Genomic DNA, 26,070 nt, shown 5'->3' with positions numbered 1-26,070 from the left:
ATATACGATCAACAGTACGAAGATCAATTAAAGAACTGGAAGAACTGCACCAAGAGTAAGTGCCAATCCTCCAGAATTGAAACGTTTAAGGAAACCAAACCGCGCGCAGGTGGAACCCGCCTCGAGGTAGACGCAACGTCCCAATTTTCTCACCTGGTGATCTGATGTCCGACCACCGGTGTCGTGTCTCTTTCGGTTCCACGAGACCAGCCAGCCAGGCCACGGAGACCGCGTTCTAAACTGTATTACCATATCAGCGCATAAGCATTGTTTTCCTGAGACGCGTAGAAGCAAGAGAGTCTCCGGTTGCATGGCCGCTGATTGGATCAGGGCGCAGTCCAGCAACAATGCTCTTCTTCTTCACCTCTTTCTTCTTCTTCTCCTTCTTCCTCTCTTTCTTTTTCTCTTTCTCCTTCTTCTTCGTCCTCTTCTTCTGCCGAGTCCCCCTTTCCGCTCCTCCTTTTTCTCTCCACGTTTTCGTTGCGGCCAGGGTCGCGGCCGCAGAGTCAGCACCGGCTGCGGACACTAGTTGCATGTCGCTTAGCTGTAAACGTGCGGTTGCCCGCCTTCGATTAACGTCGATCGTCTCAGTGGCTGGGCAAACGGGTGGTTATCTCGCGACGGATCGATGGCAAAATGTGGCGGAATTGTACGGGGTGGGGAACGGCGAAACTTTCTGTTTAGCCATTTGCTGCTCGAGGCAGCCGAGCCCGGATAAGGAGCGAACAACCCTCTGTTTCATTTTGTCGAATTAATGTTCCGTTTTATTCGGCTGCGAGGGGACGGGATGTGACCGATGTAGATGTCTCGGAATCACCGTGGACGCTATCACTGCTTCGTAGATGGACGGACGCGATTGACAGCGAATTATTGTATGATCCTCGCGATGGCGCTGGTCGTAACCCTCGTGCAGGGTTGCTTACGTGTCTTCGTGTGGAGAACAATGACATTGGAGTCCGATTCGAAAACACTTCTGTAACTCGGTGATCTATGACGCTGGTAAATAATAGAGGTGTAGATCGAACAGAGATCGCCTGATGTAAACGTCCTAATTACTTGCGAAAGTCTCGCGCGATCAATTTGTAACGAAGTAATCAACACGACTGTCTGAAATATATCCATTCTTTATAAATTTCGCAGCTGCGAAATCTTCGTGTCAATACGCTCGAGTCCGTGTTCGACGCGACGGCGTTTGCGCTGTCGCAACGACACGCGGTATCTTGTTCCGCGACGTGAATCGTTTCACGAATTTATCCCCCATCTCGCGACAAGCATCTTCCATTAGTTCGACCGTAGGATCGATAACAATTGATGTATTTCCCCGCGGCGCGGAACCGATCGTTTATACGCCCCGTGGCGGATATTATTGATCGCGATGCAGCGCGCGTTACGGTGCACCGTATTTATAAATTAATTAATAGCATAGATAATTTATGCGTGACGCGGCGGATCGATCGGCGGACGATGATAAAAAACCGGCGGGCGCGAGCGAGCGAGCGAGGATCGTCGGAAGCAAGGTCGGGCAGTTCGTCATTAATTTACAGCTCGGAAGGGTTGATAAAATCGTCCGTTGGTGAAAATGAGCATCCTTGACTTTAACTGTCCCTTCTGGGTGACGGTTTAACACGTGTCCGTAACGCATACCGCTGTCTGATTAATTATTCCTCGCTCGTCTACGACCGCTTATTAATTAATTCGCCGATGGCGCAGAAATTCGTCTGGAGGAACTGATCGGGACATTTTAATAACCGTTAATGCGAGAGATAATGCTTCCTTTCAGTCGTCGACGAAACCGGCGGCGAGGCGAGCGAAGTTCAATGTTGCTCGTGCGCGTTTAGAAGTCTCTCGCGCGCGCTCGAGGAAATCGCCGATGTCTGGGCCCGAACCGTTACGAATGAAATCGTTCGATCGACTGCGGCCGGCCCGTTTGATTTTCTAATTACAGGGCACGAGCTTTATCTAGAGGAAAATCGGCCGACCGCGAGTAGCGCTTATCGGCGAGCAAGTGCAAATTAAAAAATGGTTATGATCGCGAGCGGAATGATCAACGAGACCGTTTCATTAAAGTTTCACAGTGTTTTAATAACACGCCTAGGTTGAAAGCGGCCGAACTATGGAAGAAAGTCCGCCGGGACTTAATTACGAAAATTCCCTAAGCCGAGGTAATCTCGCGCGAAGACAAAAAAGAAACATGTACAAATTTGCCCGCCATTATCGAATGAAGTTTCCGTTGAATTACACGAGTCTCTCATTTTGAACAGTCCGCGGACTTCTCGGTGTCCGTCGATCCGGATCTCGTTACCTAATTTGTCGTCGGTCTATCTACGATTTCTTCCGACAGATTTAATGTCTTCCAAGAAATATTTACCATGTTGAATGTCACCGATGACCGGAGTATATGGTAAGATACGAGTAAACAAATTATTAACAAACTTATGAACCTTCGTGTTATAGGCAAAAAACTGAAAGCGAGGAATATCCGATTAACACGAAATCTCGGGGTGAATCGGTTTTGAATTGGTTGAAGTGCATTAAATACTGAATTCAAACACTTTAGAGATTAAGAATAATCAGCACATTTGAATTTCCAAGCTTGGCTTGCCATTTTAAATGTGAAATTCCGGATAACGTATTTTAGACTAGCCACAGATTCGTCGCATTCGCTTCGATTTAATGCGTGCTGGTAGCAAAGAACGGTTTCAAACAAATGAATATGCATTGGATTAAGTATAGGGAAACTGTACGAAGTAATATGGACAATCAACATGGTGATATCTATAATAACATAACAAATATAGCCAAATATTCCTGTGTTTAACCATTTTGCCGTGTGATTCTATTCGCCGCGATCAAGAAGAAAACTGGTGTCGCATCGAAATATTTCGTTACGCAGCTAGCTGAATAATAGTACAACTTCTGAACTACGATACCAAACCGTTAATAACTAATTCCAATACCATTCGCGTTTGTTATGATACGATAAGCAATGTTACACTCGAAACTCTCACGGCGATCAACGTGTTAACTGCGCGTTCGTTTTTTTTTTACGTGTTTTCTCCGTGTCTCGAGGAGGGTCCTGCTATTTAATAAACATTTATTATTAAAAGGGCTGGAGGGAATGTTGATCCGGCCGAAGTGAACGCTATCGCAACGTTTCGACTCCGAGGCGAGTCGCTCGTTATACAAGACGGGGCCGATCCAACTACAGGCGAGCGTTATCGCTCACGTGCCCCGAGATGTGTGTTATGAATGCTCGTCCGCGACGATGCGGATGAGCATTATTATTATTATCATCATCGCGCGGGGCTTCATGCAGCAGGTGAGGCGAGGAGGCGTGGCGCCGGATGTGTATATATCATAGAAACGTATGCATTTCCGGTGGACAGATCTAGATCGATCCGTGAGCCGGTTTTCGGTTTCCTTCCTGCGCACCCGAAATTACACAGCGATTTTGCCAAGCGATTTAACGATTCGCATTACCAACAACGTTCGCTGCCCGCTGTTCACAGTTTTGCCATCTATGTTTCACTTTTTTCGTATATCTGAAATCTTGATGAACCTACTCTTTCTTTCATTAATTCAGAATACTACAACTCTTCCAGCTAATATTCGCCAACTTGAAATCAGTGAAACGAAAACAATTGTTTCACTTGATAGCCTTCCTTCTTGAAGTGTTTAAAACTGATTCTGAAAAGTTGCAAGATTATTGTCTTTTTTTTCAAAAAAAGAAGAGTGTTCTCTTGTTTTAGGTTAGACCGAGGCGAATCGGATCAGTTGAGATTTAACAAAAACTAATGGTTAACACTTGGGATCGACGTATTTCTTCATAAATTTCTTATTAGTAGACATTCGATATAAGCAATAACTTCTGAAACGCTTAAAAATCTACGTTTCACAAGCAAACGACCGAAGAGCGAGGAATATTCGGGGAATATGAAGTTTTTTCAGTGACAATGGATATTCTGCGTTTCGATTCCAACGTTATATAAATATAGAAACGGAATATATTTACAGGAAATTGTTACTTTTCAAATGAAAATCATTTTGTATAGCAGAGGCTGCTTGGCAACACATTGGTAACCTTCATTCGCTATCTGAATAGTCGAATTCGTGGGTTTTGTCCATAGCCGGTCGCACTGTGCGATGGCTTAGCGTTCAAACAGAGTGGCGAAATATCAATTCCATGGGCCGTAATCGTCGCGCACGATTTCCTTTGTAACCAGCCGGCCACCTACGCCACCGGCGTCTAATTCAAAGAGCTACGGACAGTTTGTGTTAATCCGCCGAAAATATCGTCGCGCTGTTTAACATTTAGCGCGGCCCGATCGTTTCGTTTAAAGTGGAATTCAATCTCGAATTGCCCTTTCGACGTGGCGCCGTTAAAAAGCCGTTCTTTAATTTACGAATGGCCTCTCTACCTCTCTCTCTCTCTCTCTTTCTCTCTTTTTCTTTCTCTCGTGCACTCTCTTTTCCCCCACCCCACGGCGGCAGGATGATTGCCTCTTAAAACGAGATTGTTTCATTCCAATCGAGGAATCTGAATGTCAAATTCCCAATTAATAAGTCGATCCGATTTATTGCCTGCCCGTAAACTAATTAGGCGCGACAAGGGACACAAGACTCTCCGCGGGCATCATCGGATGACGTTTTAAAAACTTAATATCCTCGTAAAATTGCAGAGGCGAGCAAAAAGGCCTGGCGACTGCTCGGTCCGCGGCGCTTTTTCCCCCGTGAAATCCGGTAGCCGAGTTTCTCGGGCAACCGGAACATCGAGATGATCCCCTAGAAAAATCATCCCGGGTCGACAATTGCGAATTGTCCGATTGGTATCGGTAACGAACGGTCATCTAATAGCTGACCTAAAGTTCTTCATTCAAAAGACTACGTTGAAAGCTTACGTACGAATCCCTAAATCCAAATATTTTCTTATATCTTAAAAATACAAAATTACGATATAAAACAGTAACATTTCAATATGTTACTAATTCAATGTCAATTTCCTTAGCAAACGACCGTTCAGAAAGTCCCCGGCAGTGCCGTCTATATCAGGCAGCGATAAGGTCAATCGATTTTATAGAACAACCTCTAAATTACCTATTTAATCTACGAAACCATCACAGCGAAAAAAGCTTCCCCCGACCGGAAACTTACGTAGCTATCGCGAGGGAAGTAACAGCCAGTTAGCGGAACTCGATCAACCAACGAACCAGAAACAGTTGCAAAAATAAAAGCGACAAAGACGAAGGCGGTCGAATCGGATCAGAGATTGAACGAGGGAATATTGCGTAACCGGATGCGTCGTTATCATCCCCCGGCGGACGCCGTGGTACCGCAGCGTTCGCCGGGCGAGCGACACGGTTAACAAACATTCCCGTTTTCGTTCGTTAATCCCCGCACGAGGTTTTGCTCCTCTTCTATTTTGCTTCTGTTTTGCTTTTTTCAAACCACCTCGCCCCCGCGCGCGGGCCGCTGCCAATTTGTGGGAATATTCTTGATGCGCGCGACGAGGAAGCGGCGCGGGCTCGCACGTCCTCGACCGGCGGCGAATCGCGAGAGGGAGGTCTTTCTGGTCCCACGAGCTGGTTACACGCGGGAGCATCTACTCGCGACGAGCATTAAGTAAGCATTATGATAAGTGGCGTGTTCGCGAGCCAATTCGCGGCCTCCGCTGTCCCACGCGCGCGAATCTCAGCTTGTCTCGTCACGCGAGCCCGCTGTTTCCATGGATACTAGGGAATTCTGGGGGATTGTCGCAGCCGTGAGCTCGTTCTTCGAACAGACTCGTCGATCGGTGATCTTTTAACTGGTTGAACGGCGCACGAAAATGGAAATAGAAGAAACGAAGACAGATACAATATGGAATTATTGAATCGATTCACGTTATTGCACATTTATCTTGCTGAATGTCACCGCACTCGGTGATGTTATTTATAATATAGAAATGTTTTCAAATGGTCACTGCTTGACACTAGAACTACCGAGCATTTAATACGATTAATATGTAATCATAAAAATTGCGACAACAGATTATTTTCGATTTCTTCAGAGATTCATTATAGTATTCAAGTGAAGCTATCTATTTTCAAGATCATTTCGAGTATTCGTTGCTTCTAAGATATTAATAATTGCGAAACAAACATCGTAACCGGTCACTTTGACTGGTACATTAGTTCTAGCGTTGATCGAGTGAACTATAGTGATTCGATTTGGTAACACCGGTGTTCCCATGGCATTCAACGTGTTGACTATTAGACAACTTCAACGTGTCTTCTGATTTTCCTCTGGCACGCTTAAAGGATACAAAACTTTAAATCTGAACGGTTTAACTTTCGAACTTGACGAAACTATATACTATCGCTAAGAACATATTTTATAAACATGAATAGACACGATAGTCATTTTGCCGAGAGATTAGCCGTCAAGAATCGAACGCTAAATCAAACTCCGGAGTTTCGTACACTCGGCAGCCTCACGTTTCCCTTCGAATATTTCGAAAAATCGTTCGAAAGGACTCGTTCCGTTCGACCGATTGCGAAGGAACAACGAATCGCGGACGCGAGCCTGCGCAACGCGGGCAGATTTATACGTGCCCATTTTTTTCCCTGCCGTGTTCGAGCGCGCCGAACAATCGCGAGCGTTGTTTCATTGTGGAACGGATACGCGATTAATTTACCGAACAAGGGAAAGACAGGAGAGACCGACGGTGAATCGCATCAAATTCCGATCCAGCTGATTGTTTGCGATTCAATCGGGAACACGGGCCCGATCTCCTGAACTACATTTCTCGTTTTGCAAACAATAAAACGCGACGCGCCATGGCGGACAAACGCTCGAGCGAGCGAGCGAGCGAGCGTTCGCGCTCATAAAATTATAATCGAAAAATTTCTCTCCGACCGACAATACCGATTCCACGATTAATTGCGCCGCGGCGTACCGGCGCGGCGTCATTTCCAGTCATCACGTACTCGCATTAACCCGGTTCGAGGGAAACGGAATAAAATCGAGTCGCGCGGTTCGGGGATATAAAAGCGTGCGCGCGCGACCCGCGCAGCCAGCCAGCCGCGGGCTGACGTTTTTCCGCGTGCAATTCGGGGATTAAAATTGTTCATTTACGACCGGGGAACAGCAATTTTTCGGATGAGCGGTAAATACATTTTGCAGTCGTTGATTTTCGCGTGATTCTTCGGACGGACGGCGACCGGGGCTTGAAGCGCTTCGATGCAATTTTTCGCGGCGATTTCACTGGTAATTCTATTGTAACGGATTACTACCGTTCGAATCGATTGTTCGAATAGTTGTTCATTAAAAAATATTATCTACCCTCCTACGGTCGCGGGACGCAGATTTTAAACCGGTCAAGTTCAGATACAGCGAAACGATTATTTCCAGTGCACTCGATCTCCATAAACGATTCGCTGGTCGAATTCCCGATAACGACTTCATCAGCGGAACAGTCGTTGCCGCGATAAAATAAACGATTCTTCGATCATCCCTGCGAGGAATGTTACGAAATCCCTTCAGCGATTAACCCGAAAGTCGATTCGCATACTTTCGAGAAGGAGGAAAAAGCGCGGGCTAATCTTATCAAGAGATGTTACGAGGAGCGGGCAAGGTCTCACGGGATCCGACAGATAAACCAATAAATCTGACTTTTATTGAGCAATTCCTCTCGAGAACCTGTCCTCGGCGACACGTATAGGTTGAAGGGGGTCACGCGGAATGACGAGGGGCAGGGGGGGGAACGGGCGGAGAGCTCTCTTTCGCTACAGCGCCATACTTCCTGTCCAATCACAGCTTCATTTGTCTCTCACGAATAGTCGCCGGGCACCTAGCCACCTGAGATCCCGCAGATACGTGGAAACGCAGGTACCGTGGAGGAGAAGAAGAAAAAAGGAACGAGCCCCGGTACCTGGTTCCACGGGCGTGTTAACAGCCGAAACTCATAAAGACGTTTAAAAGTGGCCTAATAGAAAGAGACGGGGCCATCTCCTTTTTCACTAGCGCCTCTATGCCTCCCTTCGGTTCCACGGAGTCGCCAGACGCCGACGCTTTAAAAGGCGGCGACGATGAATAGGCCGTTCACCGATATTCGGTCGGCCGGCTCTCTCGTATGTGTATAGGCCGATATTCTCATGGAACGACCGGTTCTCCGATTCGAGGACCGCAGCGTCGCTTGAAAATTATGAATTTCTCGGGTAGAGTCCCTGGTCTCGGTCGCCCGTGTGCCCGACAGACGACGCGCCGAAACGGACGATCGGTCGAAAATCAGTCGCGAAATTCGGGATTGTTCCTATCGGTTGGAATTTCGGTCGACGCGGAATCGTTAGTACCATCTGTCCGAGCGAGGAGTGTTTGAAATCATGTGGAAATCATCCGAACGCGCTGTATTTCGGTAATTCTATGAAATAACGATGCATCGTTATCTCGAGGATAAGAGGATCGAGTCGGACGAAGAAGAGACGTCCCTGGAAAGGGTTCGTCAATCCGAAATTTACGAAAGGTGTGATCGATTTCCTTCGTATCGCGAACGAGCGGATCGCGTTGAAAAGGGTTGATGCGTTGCCGGTGAAAATTACTTCCGCGGTTCCCGTTAAAACGGCGCGTATCAGCGAGCGACGGTAAAGGCAGCCTTTTTTTCCACGGAGATGATGCTCGCACAACGATAATCGGGCCCAGGAATCGTGCGACATTCGCGATGAAGAAACTGGCTGAATGAAAGGAAACCGGTGGTGGTTCACACGAGGCTGGGCACGCACGTCGCTCTGCCTCCCCGACCATTTACTTTAAAGTAAAGCGATTTCCTTTTACACATTATGATCCCACAAGAACGCTCCGCGGCGACGTATCCTCTTAGATTATCCTTCTGTACATACCATTACCTCGACACGCGAGCCAAGAAGAAAACTGGTGAGTCGCCTACGCCGCCGCCGCCGCCGCCGCCGCCGACGACGATCCAGAAAAATTGCGGCTGATGACTCCGATATACTGAAACAGATTGCAGGCATTACGAACGAAATGTTACTTTTTCTCGTGCCGCCGCGGAGGCGGAAGATAATGAAGTAAAATGTCCTGGAATAGGAGGAAGAAGGAAAATGAGTCGTGAATACTGTTGGAAGGTAACCGGTAGAAGTGTCGAACGTGGTATAAGGAAAGCTAGAAACGGTAACTTTTATTAAGGATTAAAACTGATTTCGAAGCATTGAATGTTTCAGCTCGAATAAACACGGAAATGAATCCTCTCATAGTTCGAATCGGTATCGGTCGAAAACATCGAACAAATATCGCAGCACTAATTTCAGAGCCCCCGATTCTAGTCTCACCTGCCATTCTTCACTCATTGACGGCAAACCATTCAACCCAGCCCACGGAAAAAGGTTCCACCACCGAAGGAATACGTTAGAAACAAGGAATGAATGAGAGAATGAATCATGCCCGAAAGTTTCCTGCCAGTTTCCCCGAGAAAGCCTCCGAGATCGAAGATTGCCTCCTGGACAAGACTGCCCACTTTACGCCTGGGTAGCAGGTCAAGCCGGCTAGATAATGGGATTGACCGTCCCCCGGACAGGACAAGATAGTGAAGCTATCACTCGAGGAAAGAGATGACAGCGGGTTGCCCGAGCCTCGTGTCACTGCGGTATCGGGATCCCTTTGATCGCGCCGGGATAAAACTCCGTCCGGGAAATTTTCGTCGTTTTCCACGGTTCTAATCTGATGGCCAGCGGAGAGGTCCGAGCAGAGACATCTAGAGAAGCTGAGCCGCGCCTACGGAGACCATACGCTTATTACGCCTCGGTGTTCCGTTAACGGAGCGATCGTAAAGTTTTACGAGACAGGCCGAGCCCGATCGCCGTCCGATTCGCCGGCGATTAACACGTTACACCTTGTTCTAGGATGAGTCGCGTCGTTGACGAAACGGCGGATCGGGAGGATTCAGCGATCGGGATCCCGCTAATAAGATCATAAAGGTCCCGTGGAGGCCGGCCGTACGGCGGATCCTCTCCCCACGGAAGCGGGCAGATCTTGTCTATGACAAATTGCGCATAAGCCGCGGCGACCGCCGTAAAAGCCCTCTACCGTTGATCGATTCCCTCGCCGGGCGATTTTCCATCGCGATATTGCCGGCGCGCGAATCACGCGCCCGTTCGCCAATTATCGCGAAATTTGCATGCACCGGCGCGGCATCCCGGCCGCCGCCGTCCCTCAAATGTTGTTAATGATGATGCGAACGGACGGCCGAGCGCCGCGGCGTTCGTCCGCTGTAAATCAACTTTTAATTGCGACGCCTTTCGATCGGGGAAGGGACGCTGTAAAACTGTTGCTAATACAGGCGCGCGAGCGCGGAATATGGGAGCCACCGGGCATATAATATACGGCGGCGGGGAAAGGTTACCCCCGTTTTTAGTGCCCGCAGCTACTGTGCCCTTTCTCGTTTTGGTCCCGTTTTTCGAGCGGAAGATGAAATATGTTTTTAATGCGCCGGGTAATCCCGAACTAGCGTTACTGAATTTACGGGTGCTCTCTAAGCCTTGAATTTATTGTACAGTAAAACCGTGATTGTTCCAGGGAAACGGAACCGAGAACGCACACAGACGTGTCGCGATAACCAATCGAACGTCCGCGGCCCCTACCCTTTTATCCGCGCTCCCGTAAAGATTCGAGTCTATGCTGTTTCTTCTGGCTGACATTCTTCCTCCGTTTATTCCCGTTTGCCACCGTAACCGCGCCAAACGATCCACCAACGGAAACCCGACTCGTCAGGTTCGTCTTCGGGTATCGACGCCGGTTTCTTCCCTTAGTTACGCGGCCGTTCATCCTTTCCCTCCGAATTTATGTTTCCCGTGGAATGCGCACCTCAACGATGATAGTTCTCGTAGACTTCATACCGATTCGGAATGATTCCGCGAATCGATTCTCGCGCGCGCGCGGAATCCCCCGGCCCCGTAAATAATTTGACTTTCGTATAATTGAACGTTGCGCCGCGCGCCGGTCCCGACAGGGGATGGGAACGAGTGGAGGACGATAACAACGAGGCCGACGTTGCACCAGTCCAGAAGGCGAATCGTTACCGAATTATTTCGAGGAGAGGGAGACTGACAGCCGGTACCAAAGCGCGATGGTTAGGGGCCTTCACGGACAATGCGAATCTGTAATTATAAGCGCGCCGTCTTCTGAACTGCCAGCTCTGCCCTTCCGCCCCGCGCCACCCTCTCCGGCCGAGCCACGTCGTTTTTTTCTTTTTTCCACACGTAAAATCTCTTGCAGCCCCGGTATTATCGCCTTAAATCAACAGAGCCGCTCCTATGGGTCGGTGCCAGCGCGGCCCGAAAGGAGTTCCGTGGCCATGGTCTGGGACCCCGAAACCGGGGAGGGGGATGGCACGAGAGGGACTTTAATAGTAGGTCTCGCATAATAACCCACGTCCCGGGGCCCAAACTGATTGTCATTGCAGTAGATTCGATCACGTGAGTCGGCACTATCGGTATGGCAGCAGCGGCGTACGGAAACCCATCGATTCGTGGAAGAACGGGGAAGGAAGAACCTAACCAGGACCAAGGCTCTTCGCCGGATCATTCAGATGACGCCAACAGACGTGCAACGATGGCGCACAGGTATACAAAAACCCGGGATGAAGCTTGCCGACGTGTTGCCGCTGTTTCTCGGTTAATTGAAACAAATCGGGCGCAGTCGCTCGAAGGTTGATCGGAATTTTCGGTACAGTGATCGTCGATCGGTTGCGCGCCGAAAGTTTGTGGTAGCTTTTCGATAATGCCGTTGCATCACAGTCGTCAGGGTTCCCTTTAACGCGTTAAGCGGCACGAAAATCTTGGCCGGTTTTTCGTAGAGTTAGTCTTTTGTAGCAAAGAAAAGTAGGGACAATTATTAATTATTTGGCGTTGCAATCCTTGCAGTGCGCTATTATCAACTTCGTTACGTTATTGAATATCTTCATTCGACATCGGTTACCTTGCATGCTGCGATTGTTTTCGAGTAACTCAGGAGCGTCAGTCATCGGTGACTGTCATTACGCGTGGTTTTGAACATTCATCTCAACTCGTGTGAGAACCCTTCGTCGACGATCGGAAAGTTATTGCACCCTTTCCGGTGCAACGTGTAACTTAAGATTCGAGATGACCTTTTACCATTTTTGCTCATTCAAGTATGGTGGATAATGTACACGTAATGAAGATTTTGTTAGCTTATAATGTGACTGCGGGTCAGAGCACTTTGTGTTTTGATAATAACGTATCATTATCACTCGCACAATATATAAGATGTACCTTGTTATTTCAATCCTCTTTTCAATCCTCTTATGCTTTGAATGATAAAATCATTTTTATTCAGATTTAAATATGCGGAGACCACATCCAGGAATCAAACTCACCGCGCCATCTGTGACAATTTGAACCAACTTGGGTCTTCGATTTCAACGCAGGGTTCTACGTTACCGTCAAATTACAATATCTCATGAGTCAGGAAATAGATGGTTATAGGTAGTTCTCTCGTTATTCGTAGACGCTGTGTATGCTTTAGGGAATTACGAAATTATACGTACTTGTCGCATGGTTCATTCCTATTTTACGGATAAATAAAGATAAACAATAACAGTAAACTATATAACTGACAAAATGTTGTCGCGATTGTCTATGAATCTCGGACAGCGATTAGTGTCAACTTCAAACAGAAGTTCTCCGGTAATTTGAAAGTTACATTTTATTCAGAGGTTATACTCTTCTGCTATCGCGCCATTATAAATAGAATTTTATTACTTTAAAAATATATATTTCTGTCTAGAAAGTAATGAAATTCGTTGCAATTACCTCAGTACGGCATCAAAGTACAATTAATTCAGAACCGATTGCATGTATAGCAGATATTCCTCAAGGTACGAATATACATAATTTTTATATTTTCACATAATTAACTGAAATATATTTTCTCGGCATAGACTGAACAGTAGATCCAAATTTTAGTGTAAAACATTAGTTATTTTCATGTTTAATATAACTGTGACATGTAAGAAAACTATGGTTAATGTGTAAAATATATTTTGTAGATACACCAAATGTAGCAGAAGTAGCAGAAACTATATTGAAATTTCATCCAAATGGTGAACCTACTTCGGAAAGTTTAGGATTAAGTATATTGGACCCTATAGTTCTGGTTCAAAAAGGTCTAGAAATACTTCACACCTCTTGTGACTTGTCTTGGTGGACAACAATTGTTGCAGGAACAGTTGTCATCAGATTATTCTTACTACCATTCATGATTAAGGCACAGAAAAATGGTGTCAAGATGAAAGAAAATATGCCAATAATAACAGAGTTAAATAAGAAACGTGCCTTGGCCAAAAATAGAGAAGAAGGTATGATACCACTATTCCAGTTTGTTGATAAAAGTAATAAATTATGCTGTTACTTTTAGCTAATAAACATTTAATGGAAATGCATAAACTTATGAAGGAAAAACAGATTAGCATTCCTAAAATTCTGAGTACAATGCTGGTACCAGTATGTATTATATATTGTATAAAATAATTTGTTGTTTATAAAGATTAGAATTTAATTTACATATTTATCAGGTTCCTGTATTCATATCAATGTTCTTTGGTTTAAGAGCAATGGCAAATACTCCACTTGAAAGTTTAAAAGAAGGTGGTCTGTGGTGGTGTAAAGATTTAACTATTGCCGACCCATATTACATTTTACCTTTACTTAATTCTTTAACAATATATCTGACTCTAAAACGTTCTTTAGCTACTGGTGAAATCATGCTCCCTCCACAGATAAAATATGTCTTCTATATACTTCCAGTTATTACATTTCCATTCTTATGCAATTTTCCAGGGGTAAGCAATTCTATTTTGAATGCACGTTTTTTAATATTAATATATTAATCATTCATCCATTCATGTATTGCTTCAGATTATGTTGTGTTATTTTATAACAACAAATATTTGTACTTTAATCCAAACTGAAGTATTACAACTAAAACGAGTAAGAACATACTTGAAGCTTCCAGATATGACAAACCATCAATCTATGACTGCTGTAAACTCAGAAGACTTAGTAAAAGCAATGTCTAAAAGTAATTTTTTAATTAACCATAAGAGTTGTTTGAAAGATAATTTTTTATATAATAAATTTTAACTGTATTTCAGCCTGGTCTAATACGAAAAATGCATATCAGTCTTCAGAAAAAGAAATCACAGATACATCATTTGATAAAACAAGGAAACAACCTATGAAAGGTGTATTCAACCCACCAAAAAATCCATTGTCAACAGTACAGATTAAAACAAAAAAGAGATAATACTGAATGTATAAATTTTGTGAATACAATAGTGTTATTTATTGTATTTATTTCCCACCTTAACAATAAATAATAACTTTAGTCATGATTATTACAAGAGTAGGTAATCTTACCAAAAATTTCATGCACATTAAATGCATCTGCGACATTTTCATTTTGTCTTGTGCAATAATTTCTTTGTATATATTCCTCGAATTGATATCTTTTAACGTGTCTAATATTTATTAAAAAATACTGGTTAAAGTACTAATAAAATTTGACAATACGTCTAACAGTCAATGTATTTTCGTGGTTTGATTTTATAAAGTGTTGCCGCATTACTGTACACATTATGTTAACTATTTATAAAAAAAATCTGGTATTCGGGTACGTGGTGTCATTAATGGTAATAAATTGAAACTCGTAAAGAAACGTTGCCGACAGATAAATGCATTATTTGGCCACGGACGAGGTATAGCTAGATATAACATGCAATGTATAATTCTCCCACACGCTCCGGGGGTCCTAGGACCCCCTTAACATTTTCGTGTCACACCCTATCATATCAACTGAGGCTGCTTTTGCATGCCAGTGCTATAAGTAAAGTAAAGGATACGTTTATATGCTAATTTATCATATTTACTACTTGGTCCACTTCGATCATTTTGCTTGATGTAGTTTTCCTATGGACTGATCCCTAGAAATAGAGGGCAGAGCAAAACCTCTGATTTTTTACATAGTTGGTAATTCATAATATGTGGCACCGAGTCCTATAAGCTTGAAATGTCTACTGTACACTTTGTCTGTGACTTGACTGTCAGAGACGAGGTATACTTTGTTTGTGATCCAAGTTGTCCATAGAGTATATAAAACATTATTCGGTATTTTCATTCAATTCGGTAAAAGTTAACCTGGCATTACGTGACAAGCAATTTTCATTGTTTGTGTGCTAAGAGTTGAGTTGTAATAGAACTATTGAAAGATAAATCTGATCAAAATGGAATGTTTAATTGGAATAAAGTTCAAAGATTTTGTACTAGTCGCGGCTGATATGACTACGGCTCATTCAATTATGGTGATGAAAAGCGGTAAGAAATTATTTTAATCACATTTTCCGAATTAGTTCTAGGAGTCAAAAGTCTAGAAGTTCTAGGAATCAATTTTTATTTAATATATATTAAAATTTCATAAAACTTATAAACCTGCAATTTCTTGTAATATATAAGATGAAAAATACTGTAACAATATCTATTTCTGTGCAAGTCAATATTATATGTTTCAATGTTCCTATTATTTCAGACGAGCAAAAAATTCATAAAATCTCTGACAAACTTGTGATGGCAGTATGTGGAGAATCTGGCGATACAACACAGTTCTCAGAGTATATAGGCAAGAACATACAGCTTTATAAAATGAGAAACGGTTATGAGCTGTCACCGAAAGCTGCTGCATGTTTCACTAGGAGAAATCTAGCTGATTATCTCAGGAGTAGAACACCATACGTTGTTAATTTACTAATGGCAGGCTATGATGACGATACAGGACCAGAATTATATTTCATTGATTATTTGGCATCATGTGTCAATGTACCTTATGCAGCACATGGTTACGGAGGTTTTTTCTGTCTGTCAATTTTAGATAGATATCACAAACTAGGTAATAAACATTGTTTATAAAATAATTTCATTGTGTATGATTGTATGTATATTAAATTGTATCTGTTATTTTATATTATAGATTCAACAGAAGAAGAAGCATATATAATAATGAAAAAGTGTGTCAGAGAAATTCATAAACGATTGATCGTTAATCTTCCTTCCTTTAAGATACAGAAGGTATCTAAGGAAGGTATAAAAGATTTGGATCCAATCACTGCAAGAAGTTTGTCAAAAGAAGATGAAGCTAAAGCATAAGCCATCTGATTTAATTCATTTTATTTGTAATATTTCTTTACTTCAAGTAATAAAAATGATCACAATAAACTTTATAGATTTGTTATCTATTAATAAATGGTAATTAGAAACACAATTGATGCACAAATTAAAAAAAAGGTAGTTTTATTACATTTTTGAAAATCTTTTTTACAAATCATCCTAACTGTACATATTTTACATGATTAATTTCATGAAAAACTTATGACAATTAACATATGGTCAGAGTATACAAAAAGTTGTATGTATTTAACTGAATAATAAATCGAAAAATATCTTCTATTTTTTTAATGAGATTAAGCCTGACTTCCTAAAATCAGGCTGTTTGCTACTGATCCTCAGTAGATACGTAGATTGTACTTTAGTTAAGATTTATGAGAGGTAAATACATATATTCAAAAACACGAATCTGTAGGTGGAAATGTTTAACTTACTAGTAGATTTAAAGTGCAAAATGTACTGCCAATTACAGTATGGTAAACATTGTCTTTTATATATAAATGTAAAATTTTAACCTAAAAATATTTTCTCTAATTTTATATCTTACTACTGTCCCGAATATATATAGGAGACAGGTGATTTATTACATAGGAAGATTAAAATTGAAATTTAATCCAATGGTTATGAAGACAATATAATATTAACGTTATGCGCAGCAAAAGCTAAATTTCTAATGTAAATGGAATACTAATGCCAATTCTCTATAGAATTCTCATTTAATGTACTTTACTTGAAAAGAAGACGAAACAAATGCTTTGGTAGGAAATAATTTTTGTTTCCTATACCTTGCATTCTATTTTATATATAAGTTATAGTCTTTAGTAATTTCCCTATGCATTATTTTTATCGTATTCCCTGTTTCTTGATACTTATGGAAAACGAAACGGGAATGCGTCAATCTCAGAACATAAAATTCTTAACTGCATTTCGATATATGGAAATATGGTGTTTAGCACATCCATAGCACAATTATGTTTTTCATGATATATCTTGAGCATAAGATATAAATTATGGGTCCTTTATACATCCAATGAATTGTTCAACCACTATCAGCATGATAACAATGCTGAAGTCTGATATATCATTCAGCTCATTACAAACATTACGACGATTTCTTTGATTCTGCCTGTGTTTGTGCGCATTTTTCTGTTTCTTTTGGAACTTTCGGATGATCTTCATAACTAGAATAAAAACGATAAATTACGATTAATTTCATGTATACATTTCCTTAATCAATCCAACATCGAAAAGTATTGAAATAATGGATTTAACAGCACGTACGAAAATAATGCCTTCAAATCTCCTTTAACTAATGCCAATAATAAAGGAGTGCCTAAGCAAGCAGGCACCAAGTACACAAGAGCCGGTTGTGCGTGGTTAAATAAATGCATGATCAACATTGTGGTCAGAAGTCCCATAAAGTATGCGAAAAATGTTGAGTAGAAGTACACGTTCGTTTTTCTGCCTAAAGTGTTATCGAATCGCAATAAAAGAGCGATAAAAATTCCAGGTAAAATAATGTCTCCCAAGCCCAGCATGGCGAAGTTGTTGGCAGTGAAACCTTTCTCCAATAAATCTTGTGGAAATACTAATTTAATTGGCACCTCAAACGATTTTGCAACCGTTACCATCACATCTGTACCAAATACCCAAAATGCATCGTACAAAAGAAGACCACAGAGTAAGATGCATCCTGTTACAACATTGTTTAAATGAAGTTGTTCCACTCCATTGATTGCAAATGCAATACCAAACAAGTTATTGGCAATCCAATGCTGAAAATGATCGTAATAATATACATCTTTTGTTTTAAATAAATTTATGTGAGAAAGAAGTACATGCATTTAAATTTAATCATATACCTTTTTGAGGACATACCAAGCTCCAACAAGAGAGCAACATATCAGACACACAATGTCATGAAGGTTGAATTTATAATTTATAATGTCTTCTACTTTGTCACCTTCACCCTTAGTGAACAATATATGATATTGAGTTTTTGGAATTGCAGCAGGTACTAATGATGATATTAATGGACTGTAAATGATCATAATCATAACATGTAATCCTTGAATTAATAAATCCATATATTTAATATCAATGAATTACTCATACCTGGTAAGATGACACAAAGCAAGGACACCTAAGAAGAGGAAATAACTAACTAAAATAAGATTGATAAATTCCTTTGCACATATCTGAAATTTAAATATTTGAAATGTAACTTTATAATACTAAACTGTTGTTAAATATACATGAAAAAGCTAACTAGCTTCTTACCTTATATACTACATAAAGAGCCACTAATGTAAAACTACAAATGAAAGGGAATATCACTGCTTCTTTATGTGACATTGTTTCTGGTACTCCATTCTCTTCATATTGCGCCTGCAATGTATTAAATAGAATGGTCAACATTCTACCCTTAATATGATGTGCAATAAATTAAAAATTTTTCATGTATTTAGTCCTAGCTTAGAATTTTACAACATTAATAGGACAGTTTAACGATGTAAGCAATGTTATATAATGATTTTATTTACATATATTCTACAATTATGATTCGATGAATGGAAAATGTGGAAGTATTTATAAACAATTTTCCTTCCTTAAAAAGTGGTCACAGAGGTGTAAAAGTTCTCGTAAAAAATACAGGTAAAATACATGTCAAAACGCATGGCGTACCTGCTGCTCCATATGGTATTTAACGGCCCGATAACTGCCAAAGAAAATTGGCAATACTGCCATAATGATTAAACTACCGTAAGCGATGGCCATTCCCTCGGGTGTCGAGGGTATTTTAGGGGATGTCGGGACATTTGTTTCTGTTATATTTTCAATAATTTGGGTAACGATTTCCTTTAACTCACTTGCCATCTTGAATCTATCGACACAACTACCGCATACAATTGTAATACAACGACACGACTTCAAAAACGAAATCTTCGAATCAGTGGCACCAAGATGGATAAATCTATGGTATGATTTGTCAGTAAAATATTTGTTACTTGTAAATTGACATAAGTAATTGAAAATGTGACCAATACTTCTTCAAAAATTAATCATTTTAACTAAATTATTATATCTAACTTGACTACGTTGAAACATCTACAGAATAAATTGCTTTATACAAAGATACAAAACATAAGTTGTCTGTAAGACTAAATTAGGTTAGAATGAAGCTTGCGAAGGAAGTCATCGATCGTCCACCGAGGGATTAGCATTAAGCGTGATCGCGTTTTTCTTTGGTATGAAATTATGAAGGCAAAAAGTGAAGAACGAAAGAGATATAAAAGAGAGAGGCATGAAAAGAGATAGAGGAGGCAGAAATGAAATGGAATAAAGGGGAAAGAAAGCAAAGAAGGAAAAATGAATGAGGCAGAAATGAAATGGAATAAAGGAAAAAGAAATTAAAGAAGGAGGAATGAATGAAGAATAAATACAATGATAAATAATGATAAATAAAACAATGGCAAATAAAGCAGAGAAAAATGAAAGAAGCTGGAATAAAGGAGGTAGAAATAAAATTAAATATTTGAGGATGAGAGAAAATAGATAAGACATAGAGTAACTGCCATAGAAAAAAAAGTAGTCATGATTTGTCAACTTCCGGCACACCAAATTAAAGCTAAAAACGTTTACTTTAAGATAACATACTAAATGTATAACATAGGTACTTTCTTACATTTCATTGTGCAAAATTAAAAGGTAGACTGTTCTTACAATTCAAAATTTGTCAACATTCTCGCGAAGTCTGCGCCATCTAGGATGAAATGTTCAAATCACATAATTAAGCTGGATAGCACATGATAGACTAGTTATCAATAAAATAGAATTTTCCTTATCGTTAGAATTTTACACACATTCAAATTACATTCAATTTCAAGGTTTATCCACGCAAAGAATGTATACCTCAACACAGACTTAAAATTTGCACAAACGTTTAAATGGATCGTACACTTTTTAGGTTACGAATTTTTGAGACTGTCGGTATTTCAGAACAATAAACGGAACTTATCTATGGTTCTAATTTCTATGTTGATAAGAAAGTAACTTTGAAAATATACATATGTTTTTAAATCTTGTATCTTATCTGTAGAAGAGAAGCGTTTTAGTACATGAAGGACATTTGATGTCTTGAATTATTATGAGAATGATTCTGAATTAAAACACTAATAAATATTACTTTTTATTACAAAAAGAAATAACAACTTTAGCATAATTTATTTTTTATTGTTTAGTATAAACTCGATGTTAGCCACTTAACGTCAAACATGTGACATACAGTCAGGTGACATCATAGCTAAGTGTTACCATCTCTATTTGTTTTTCAATGATTCATTATGAAGTTACCCATGTAATCTTCACGTGTCAAGATAAAAACATTTCAATACATATAAGAAACGTGAATAGTATAATATCATGATATAGTACCAGTAAGAACAGTTACGAGTCATCATGCGTGACACGCAGAACACTAAATTACAATTTACGTACGTTTAATTTCAGTTTAATTTAAAAAATGAAGCCCTTGGCATCTTTGCCCGTGATTTCAAGATTGTCCAAGACAGTAATACGTATTCTAGGATGTAATCCAGGACCTATGACATTGCAAGGTACTAATACATACCTTGTGGGCACAGGATCCAGGTAAGTGCATAACATGGAAATTGGATTTTATTGTAAAAACTTTTTTTATGTACTTTTTTTCTGTAGACGTATACTAATTGATACAGGAGACAGAAAAACTGCTGATGCATATGTAAATGTATTGTCGCAAGTTTTGAAGGATGAAGAAGCTACAATAGAACATGTGGTAATTACGCACTGGCATGGAGATCATATCGGTGGAGCAAATGACGTTCAGAATATGTTAAAAACCATGAATTCCACTGAACCTATTAATAGTACAATATGGAAATTACCTAGATCATTAGAAGACAGTAATGATCCAAGTGAATCAGAGAAATCAACTAATTGGCAAGCATTAAAGGATAAACAGGTAATGGAAGTGGAAGGTGCTAAACTTATAATTGAGCATACTCCTGGGCATAGCACAGACCATGCTTCCCTTTTACTTGAAACTGAAGGAGTTCTGTTTAGCGGAGACTGCATTCTCGGAGAAAGAACAGCTGTCTTTGAAGATTTATATACTTACTTACAATCATTGAAAAAAATTTTGGCCTTAGAACCTCAAGTAATATATCCTGGTCATGGATCAGTAATATCAGATCCTATACCTAGTATTAATTTTTATATTCAACATAGACAAAAAAGAGAAGCTGACATTTTAAGTGTTTTAGAAAAGAATTCAAAGACCAGCACATTGTCTGAAATGGATATTGTAAAACATATATACACAGTAAGAATGAATGCTTTTTCTGTAATATTAAGTGGAATGTAGAGTATACAGTGGGCATTTTGATATTTTCAGGACACCTCACAAATTATGTGGGAAGCAGCAGCATATAATGTATACCATCATCTTAATAAATTATTGAAAGACGGTAAAGTGAAGGGTGAGAAAGGGAAATGGCAAGTTTTATGACATAACTAATTCTAATATTATAAAATTGTAAATTATTTAATTAAATTTATGCTTGTAAAATTATCCCCATAAATTTTAAATAAATAGAATCAACTATCATGTATCCTTTTATAACTTTATTAAGCTTTCCTTAATTCCATATCCAAGTTGATTGAAAAAATTATTGAAAAAGCAATGCTGTGAAACATTTATTCAACTTACAGTAGAATAAAATGATAGTACATGCTTATATTTTTTTCTCAATGTATAAGCTGACGACGCTACGAATGTGCGTACAGTACAGTGTATAGCAAATGTTACAATTTCACGAAAGTACATACCACATAGTATAATGATTGGTTTGTTTAATTAATGCAGTGTTTATGCTCTTGTTTATTTTTTAAACGACCCTTTAAAACACGTGACACGTAAATAGATGATCAATATAAAAAATATATATATATACATGTACATACATCTTGATAAATGTTTTGAGTATATATATATATATATTTTTTTTTTTGTTACAAAGACATATCACGACAATAAATGTTTCAATATCTTTCAATATAAAATCTGTCTCTTACTAGATTAATGTTGGCGAGTATTCGTACACACGGTACATAGCACCCCTCGTCTTGAACAAAAGGGAGGACCCCTCGCGTAACGTGATGTTACAATATATAATATATAATATTTTCATATTTTTAATAAGCTCACTTTGTCCGATCATCTGCTTCTCTCTTTGGGTAAATGTAAAATATATATTATATATCTCAATGATATATATTTCTATAGTAGTTATTCCTCGTACTGACATATAATATAATCTCTCTCTGTCATTTTCATATTCACTTATTTAGATATCGATAACCATCAACGCAATCACATAATATTCTATTATTGGTATTAATTATCAACAAAAATATTCAATTATTAAACAACATACGAAATATGTATATATATACTATATATATATATATTATTACTTAAAAATATAATAGAAACGACGTCAAACAACAAGATGATCCATTTTTCAGAATGAAATCAAGTCAAGAAATTTGGGGGAAGAAAGAAAATAGAAGGATGCATCGATGAACTCAGTAGGGTTCAGTATAACTATTTTACGGTACCGGGAAACTTAATTTTTTCATCGTTGCTACACTCAATTCGGTGGCTCCACTTAGAGTTGAGTGGGGTCAGTACATTGACGATTATTAAAACACAATAACACAACTCGTTGCCTTTGTAAAGGAAAATACCAATATTCTAAGATACATTTACAATGGGATCATGGGAGCAGGGAAGAAAGGCACCTGGATGCGCAAGAGGCGTTGATAAAGATAAATAAAATGAATTATCACATCGGACAATTCGTAGAAAAAAAAGGGAAGAATAAAGGAGGAAAACCCTAATTGTCGCGCTCTCATGCGCCCGTCTTACTTAACAAAGATAATAGTTTTGTCAATTTGATTACAAAGGTGGTGCAAACTTCGTCCATTCTTTCGTCGTACAAAAAGCTGAATTCTTACTTTTGTTTCGTTTTGTTTTTTTTTCTATCACATATAAAGTCTGAAACAATAATGTGGCACAGATATAGAACTCGTATCAAGCCAACGGAACAACTTCGTTATTTGATTGGCTGGAGTTAGTCACTCATTCCGTATCCGAGTACCTCGAATACCATATATAAAATTTCATGTTCGAAAACATGAGTACATCAACACTACATAAGGAAACCGCTCTGATCGAAACAACTTGGATTAATGTAGCTCAGAAGATCATGCTCCGACATCGATGTCAGTTCTTGTGGCAGCATACCGTCTTCCTGCTTCCTGATAGTAGTCCCGGCCGCGTTACCGGTGGGATTCGTTATCGGTGGATTTACATTCTGCCTGCTAGGCGTTACCGGCATGGCAACCGGTGGTGACTTACTCGTTACTTGTTCGACAATGTTGTTCTGGCTGGATGGAGACTTTGGCAGGATCCCTTCCATGGCACAGTTCATCAGCTGGGCACTTTGAGTGGCCACGCTGTTCAAAATCTTCTTCGTAGCGATGATGGCGTGCGCGGTGGTCGTAGTAATTGGTCTATTGTTAATGATATCTTGTGTAGCGTTCGTGATAACATTATTAATCGCCTGTTCAGCAGCGGTTGTCAATCTTTGTTGCGACGGCTCCTGTGCGGCTCCACTGGCCAAAGCGGAGCTAGCTTCAGCAACGAAGCCAGCTGGTTGGTTTAACATCGAACCAATGTCCTGCTGAACTGCCTGCTGTACTGCCTGGGCAGCTTGTGCTTGCTGCACCGCTTGTTGAACAGCCTGAACCTGTTGCACTACTTCCTGAGTTGCTTGCTGAACCGCCTGCTGCACAACCTCCTGAGTAGCTTGTTGTACAGCCTGTTGAACTGCTGGCACAGCCTGAACCTGCTGTACCGCTTGGACTTGTTGGACAGCCTGCTGTACAACCTGTGCGTGCTGCACTACGTGCTGAACAACCTGCTGTTGCGCTTGTTGTACCGCTTGCACTGCCTGCTGTTGTGCTTGGGCGACAACTTGCTCAACTTGCTGCTGTGCCTGTGCCACGACTTGTTCCACTTGCTGTACCTGCTGCATTGCTACAACGTCCTGCTGAATGAGACCTTGGATTTGAGGAATGTGATCAGCCGCCGCCGACATTGTCTCATTGGTGACTTGTAATTGATTATGAGATGACACGGAGGCGGGAGACGTACCAGCGCCCGACACGGCTGGCTCTTGCATTGACGGTAACAACGCGGCATTGATGCTGGTTAATAGGCTTTCGTCAGGAGCTTGTTCTGGAACTGCTGGAGGAGAGACGGATGAAGCACCGTTCGCCGACAAGGGCTGTACAGTTTGGGGTGGCATCAGTGCTTCAAGAAGCACCGGTATAGGCGGGCTAGTTCTGGTTTGTTGGGGACTTGAAATGGTCTCGTGATCACTGACAGCAACGTGGCTCATCAGAGCACCGCTGCTAGGGTTCACGGTTCGAAGCGGTGAGACCAGTTGGTGAGTGTCTGCGGCGGGATTGACCAGGGTATCTAACTTAACACCTTGGGCGGCGGGTGACAACATGCTGGAAGGTTGCGTTTGCTGCGGTTGCCGACCCGAAGCGATAATGGAAGCACGTTGCTGCATATTGGCCACATAGCCGTTCTCCTGGCTCTCGACCTCTTTTACATTCGACTCGATATGGTTCAGATATTTTTCCACGCTGTGACCGCTCTGCTCAGGCAAGGGCTGAGCATTCGACGACGTCGCGAAATTCGAGAGGGCCGCGAAATCCGATTGGTGATGTTTCATGCGAAGGTCGACAACACCGCCGCCCTGGAGACTTCCATTCGGACTGCCGTCTGTCGCCAACATTGGATTAGTCTCTTTGTTGATATGGTGGGGACTTAAGACTTTGACTTGAGACGATTCGTGCATGCCGCCGTAGGTATTCTGGTGTGAGGTTACCATGGATAATGAGTGCTGGTTTCTCATCAAATCAACTACACCCAAAAGATTAACCTCTTGAACCGGCGAACCGTTCGGCGCGACTGGCACGGACCTGATCATGTTAGTTTGCGACGATTCAATCGTATTCTCATTAACCAGCTGTTGCAACGGGCTGGTGCCTGTCGAACCGTTCGCTGTCGGGGTGGGTATACTTTGCATACTGTTTTCGCTGATCATGCTGTTCTCACTGTTTTCGTCGAGTACTTCCGTCTTCAAGTTATCCGGCAGGATTAATTGAAGATTTGAGGACGATCTACGATTCAAGAGTGGATTTGCGACCAAAACTGGGGGCGGCATCATCACGTCAGGCGGCGAATTTTGGCAATTTGGACTTTGCGTGGCCCACATCATAACTGGCGTTACTTGCGAGGGGGTTGTTACCGGCGGCGGGCTTGGGTCGCTCTTCAGAGCTTCGCTCGTTTGAGACGTTGCTTGTTGGGGTTGCATCGTAGACAAGAAGGTCGGCGTTCCGCCAGTTGCCTGAGTGATCAGGGCTGAAACATCGGAAGCTTACATGTACTTTCACCAATTTACCGTTTGAGGAGAATCATAGCGAGAGAGTATTTGTATACTCACTTTTATCCTAATAGTTTTACAGAAAAATAATAACGCATTGATACGAAGTGACGAAGATCTCGTGGTCGAAAAACTATTTCACCGCTGAATATCGGTGTAGCAATCGAATATCAATAAATAAACTCTTACCTTTGAATGTCAAATCGATTAATAATTCAAAACTACTACGTTGTTTTCGCGTATAATCAAACTCCGTATTGTATCAATCGCCGTTCAATTGTATTTTT

The 26,070-nt window shown here is 41.0% G+C and overlaps 5 protein-coding genes across 8 annotated transcripts in view; 3 read left to right on the top strand and 2 right to left on the bottom strand.

Moving 5' to 3' along the window:
* The first annotated feature begins 12,490 nt into the window (after positions 1-12,490).
* Positions 12,491-14,401, top strand: OXA1L (OXA1L mitochondrial inner membrane protein). Its single transcript, XM_031994218.2, has 7 exons — positions 12,491-12,692; positions 12,793-12,883; positions 13,055-13,363; positions 13,423-13,508; positions 13,580-13,846; positions 13,923-14,085; positions 14,159-14,401. The coding sequence occupies exons 1-7, from the start codon at positions 12,627-12,629 to the stop codon at positions 14,308-14,310; spliced, it is 1,134 nt and encodes a 377-aa protein (XP_031850078.1). The 5' UTR covers positions 12,491-12,626; the 3' UTR covers positions 14,311-14,401.
* Positions 14,402-15,080: 679 nt separating this feature from the next.
* Positions 15,081-16,276, top strand: LOC116435075 (proteasome subunit beta type-2). Its single transcript, XM_031994221.2, has 3 exons — positions 15,081-15,377; positions 15,589-15,945; positions 16,027-16,276. Exons 1-3 carry the CDS (start codon positions 15,287-15,289, stop codon positions 16,200-16,202), a joined length of 624 nt encoding a protein of 207 aa, XP_031850081.1. The 5' UTR covers positions 15,081-15,286; the 3' UTR covers positions 16,203-16,276.
* A 53-nt stretch (positions 16,277-16,329) lies between these two features.
* LOC116435073 (signal peptide peptidase) lies at positions 16,330-19,363 on the bottom strand. Its single transcript, XM_031994219.2, has 6 exons — positions 18,906-19,363; positions 18,501-18,608; positions 18,336-18,418; positions 18,083-18,257; positions 17,502-17,995; positions 16,330-17,401 (listed from the first exon to the last, which is right to left on the bottom strand). The coding sequence occupies exons 1-6, from the start codon at positions 19,095-19,097 to the stop codon at positions 17,323-17,325; spliced, it is 1,131 nt and encodes a 376-aa protein (XP_031850079.1). The 5' UTR covers positions 19,098-19,363; the 3' UTR covers positions 16,330-17,322.
* Positions 19,364-20,312: 949 nt separating this feature from the next.
* Positions 20,313-21,871, top strand: LOC116435074 (endoribonuclease LACTB2). Of its 2 annotated transcripts, XM_031994220.2 has the most exons (4): positions 20,313-20,656; positions 20,730-20,870; positions 20,937-21,582; positions 21,655-21,871. In XM_031994220.2, exons 2-4 carry the CDS (start codon positions 20,743-20,745, stop codon positions 21,766-21,768), a joined length of 888 nt encoding a protein of 295 aa, XP_031850080.1. In that variant the 5' UTR covers positions 20,313-20,656; positions 20,730-20,742; the 3' UTR covers positions 21,769-21,871. The 2 variants fall into 2 exon arrangements, with proteins under 2 accessions (XP_031850080.1, XP_076223571.1); XM_076367456.1 differs by lacking the exon at positions 20,313-20,656 and having other exon boundaries at positions 20,663-20,870.
* Positions 21,870-26,070, bottom strand: part of NFAT (nuclear factor of activated T cells 3) — a 55,922-nt gene continuing 51,721 nt past the window's right edge. For all 3 annotated transcript variants that reach the window (XM_031994214.2, XM_031994213.2, XM_031994212.2), the window contains exon 6: positions 21,870-25,761. In XM_031994214.2, the coding sequence (XP_031850074.2) occupies positions 23,474-25,761 (2,288 nt within the window). In that variant the 3' untranslated portion in view covers positions 21,870-23,473. The remainder of the gene's footprint in view (positions 25,762-26,070) is intronic.

The sequence above is a fragment of the Nomia melanderi genome, chromosome 4 (genome assembly GCF_051020985.1).
Source record: "Nomia melanderi isolate GNS246 chromosome 4, iyNomMela1, whole genome shotgun sequence".
In the NCBI taxonomy this organism is placed as follows: Eukaryota; Metazoa; Arthropoda; class Insecta; order Hymenoptera; family Halictidae; genus Nomia; species Nomia melanderi.
The sequence above is the reverse complement of the archived record's forward strand: the minus strand, read 5'-3'. Positions and strand labels throughout refer to the sequence as shown.

What these genes read in the sequence shown, in the direction of transcription:
- OXA1L (XM_031994218.2), top strand. Translation starts at nt 12,627, where the DNA reads ATGTTGTCGCGATTGTCTATGAATCTCGGACAGCGATTAGTGTCAACT. An exon ending in CTTCAAACAGAAGTTCTCCG is followed by an intron (nt 12,693 to 12,792) that starts GTAATTTGAAAG and finishes ATTTCTGTCTAG; the next exon opens with AAAGTAATGAAATTCGTTGC. An exon ending in AGTAAAAGCAATGTCTAAAA is followed by an intron (nt 14,086 to 14,158) that starts GTAATTTTTTAA and finishes ACTGTATTTCAG; the next exon opens with CCTGGTCTAATACGAAAAAT.
- LOC116435075 (XM_031994221.2), top strand. Translation starts at nt 15,287, where the DNA reads ATGGAATGTTTAATTGGAATAAAGTTCAAAGATTTTGTACTAGTCGCG. An exon ending in AATTATGGTGATGAAAAGCG is followed by an intron (nt 15,378 to 15,588) that starts GTAAGAAATTAT and finishes CTATTATTTCAG; the next exon opens with ACGAGCAAAAAATTCATAAA. An exon ending in AGATAGATATCACAAACTAG is followed by an intron (nt 15,946 to 16,026) that starts GTAATAAACATT and finishes TTTATATTATAG; the next exon opens with ATTCAACAGAAGAAGAAGCA.
- LOC116435073 (XM_031994219.2), bottom strand. Translation starts at nt 19,097, where the DNA reads ATGGCAAGTGAGTTAAAGGAAATCGTTACCCAAATTATTGAAAATATA. An exon ending in CTCTTTATGTAGTATATAAG is followed by an intron (nt 18,419 to 18,500) that starts GTAAGAAGCTAG and finishes TTTAAATTTCAG; the next exon opens with ATATGTGCAAAGGAATTTAT. An exon ending in CTTGGTATGTCCTCAAAAAG is followed by an intron (nt 17,996 to 18,082) that starts GTATATGATTAA and finishes GATCATTTTCAG; the next exon opens with CATTGGATTGCCAATAACTT.
- LOC116435074 (XM_031994220.2), top strand. Translation starts at nt 20,743, where the DNA reads ATGAAGCCCTTGGCATCTTTGCCCGTGATTTCAAGATTGTCCAAGACA. An exon ending in CTTGTGGGCACAGGATCCAG is followed by an intron (nt 20,871 to 20,936) that starts GTAAGTGCATAA and finishes TTTTTTCTGTAG; the next exon opens with ACGTATACTAATTGATACAG. An exon ending in TTGTAAAACATATATACACA is followed by an intron (nt 21,583 to 21,654) that starts GTAAGAATGAAT and finishes TGATATTTTCAG; the next exon opens with GACACCTCACAAATTATGTG.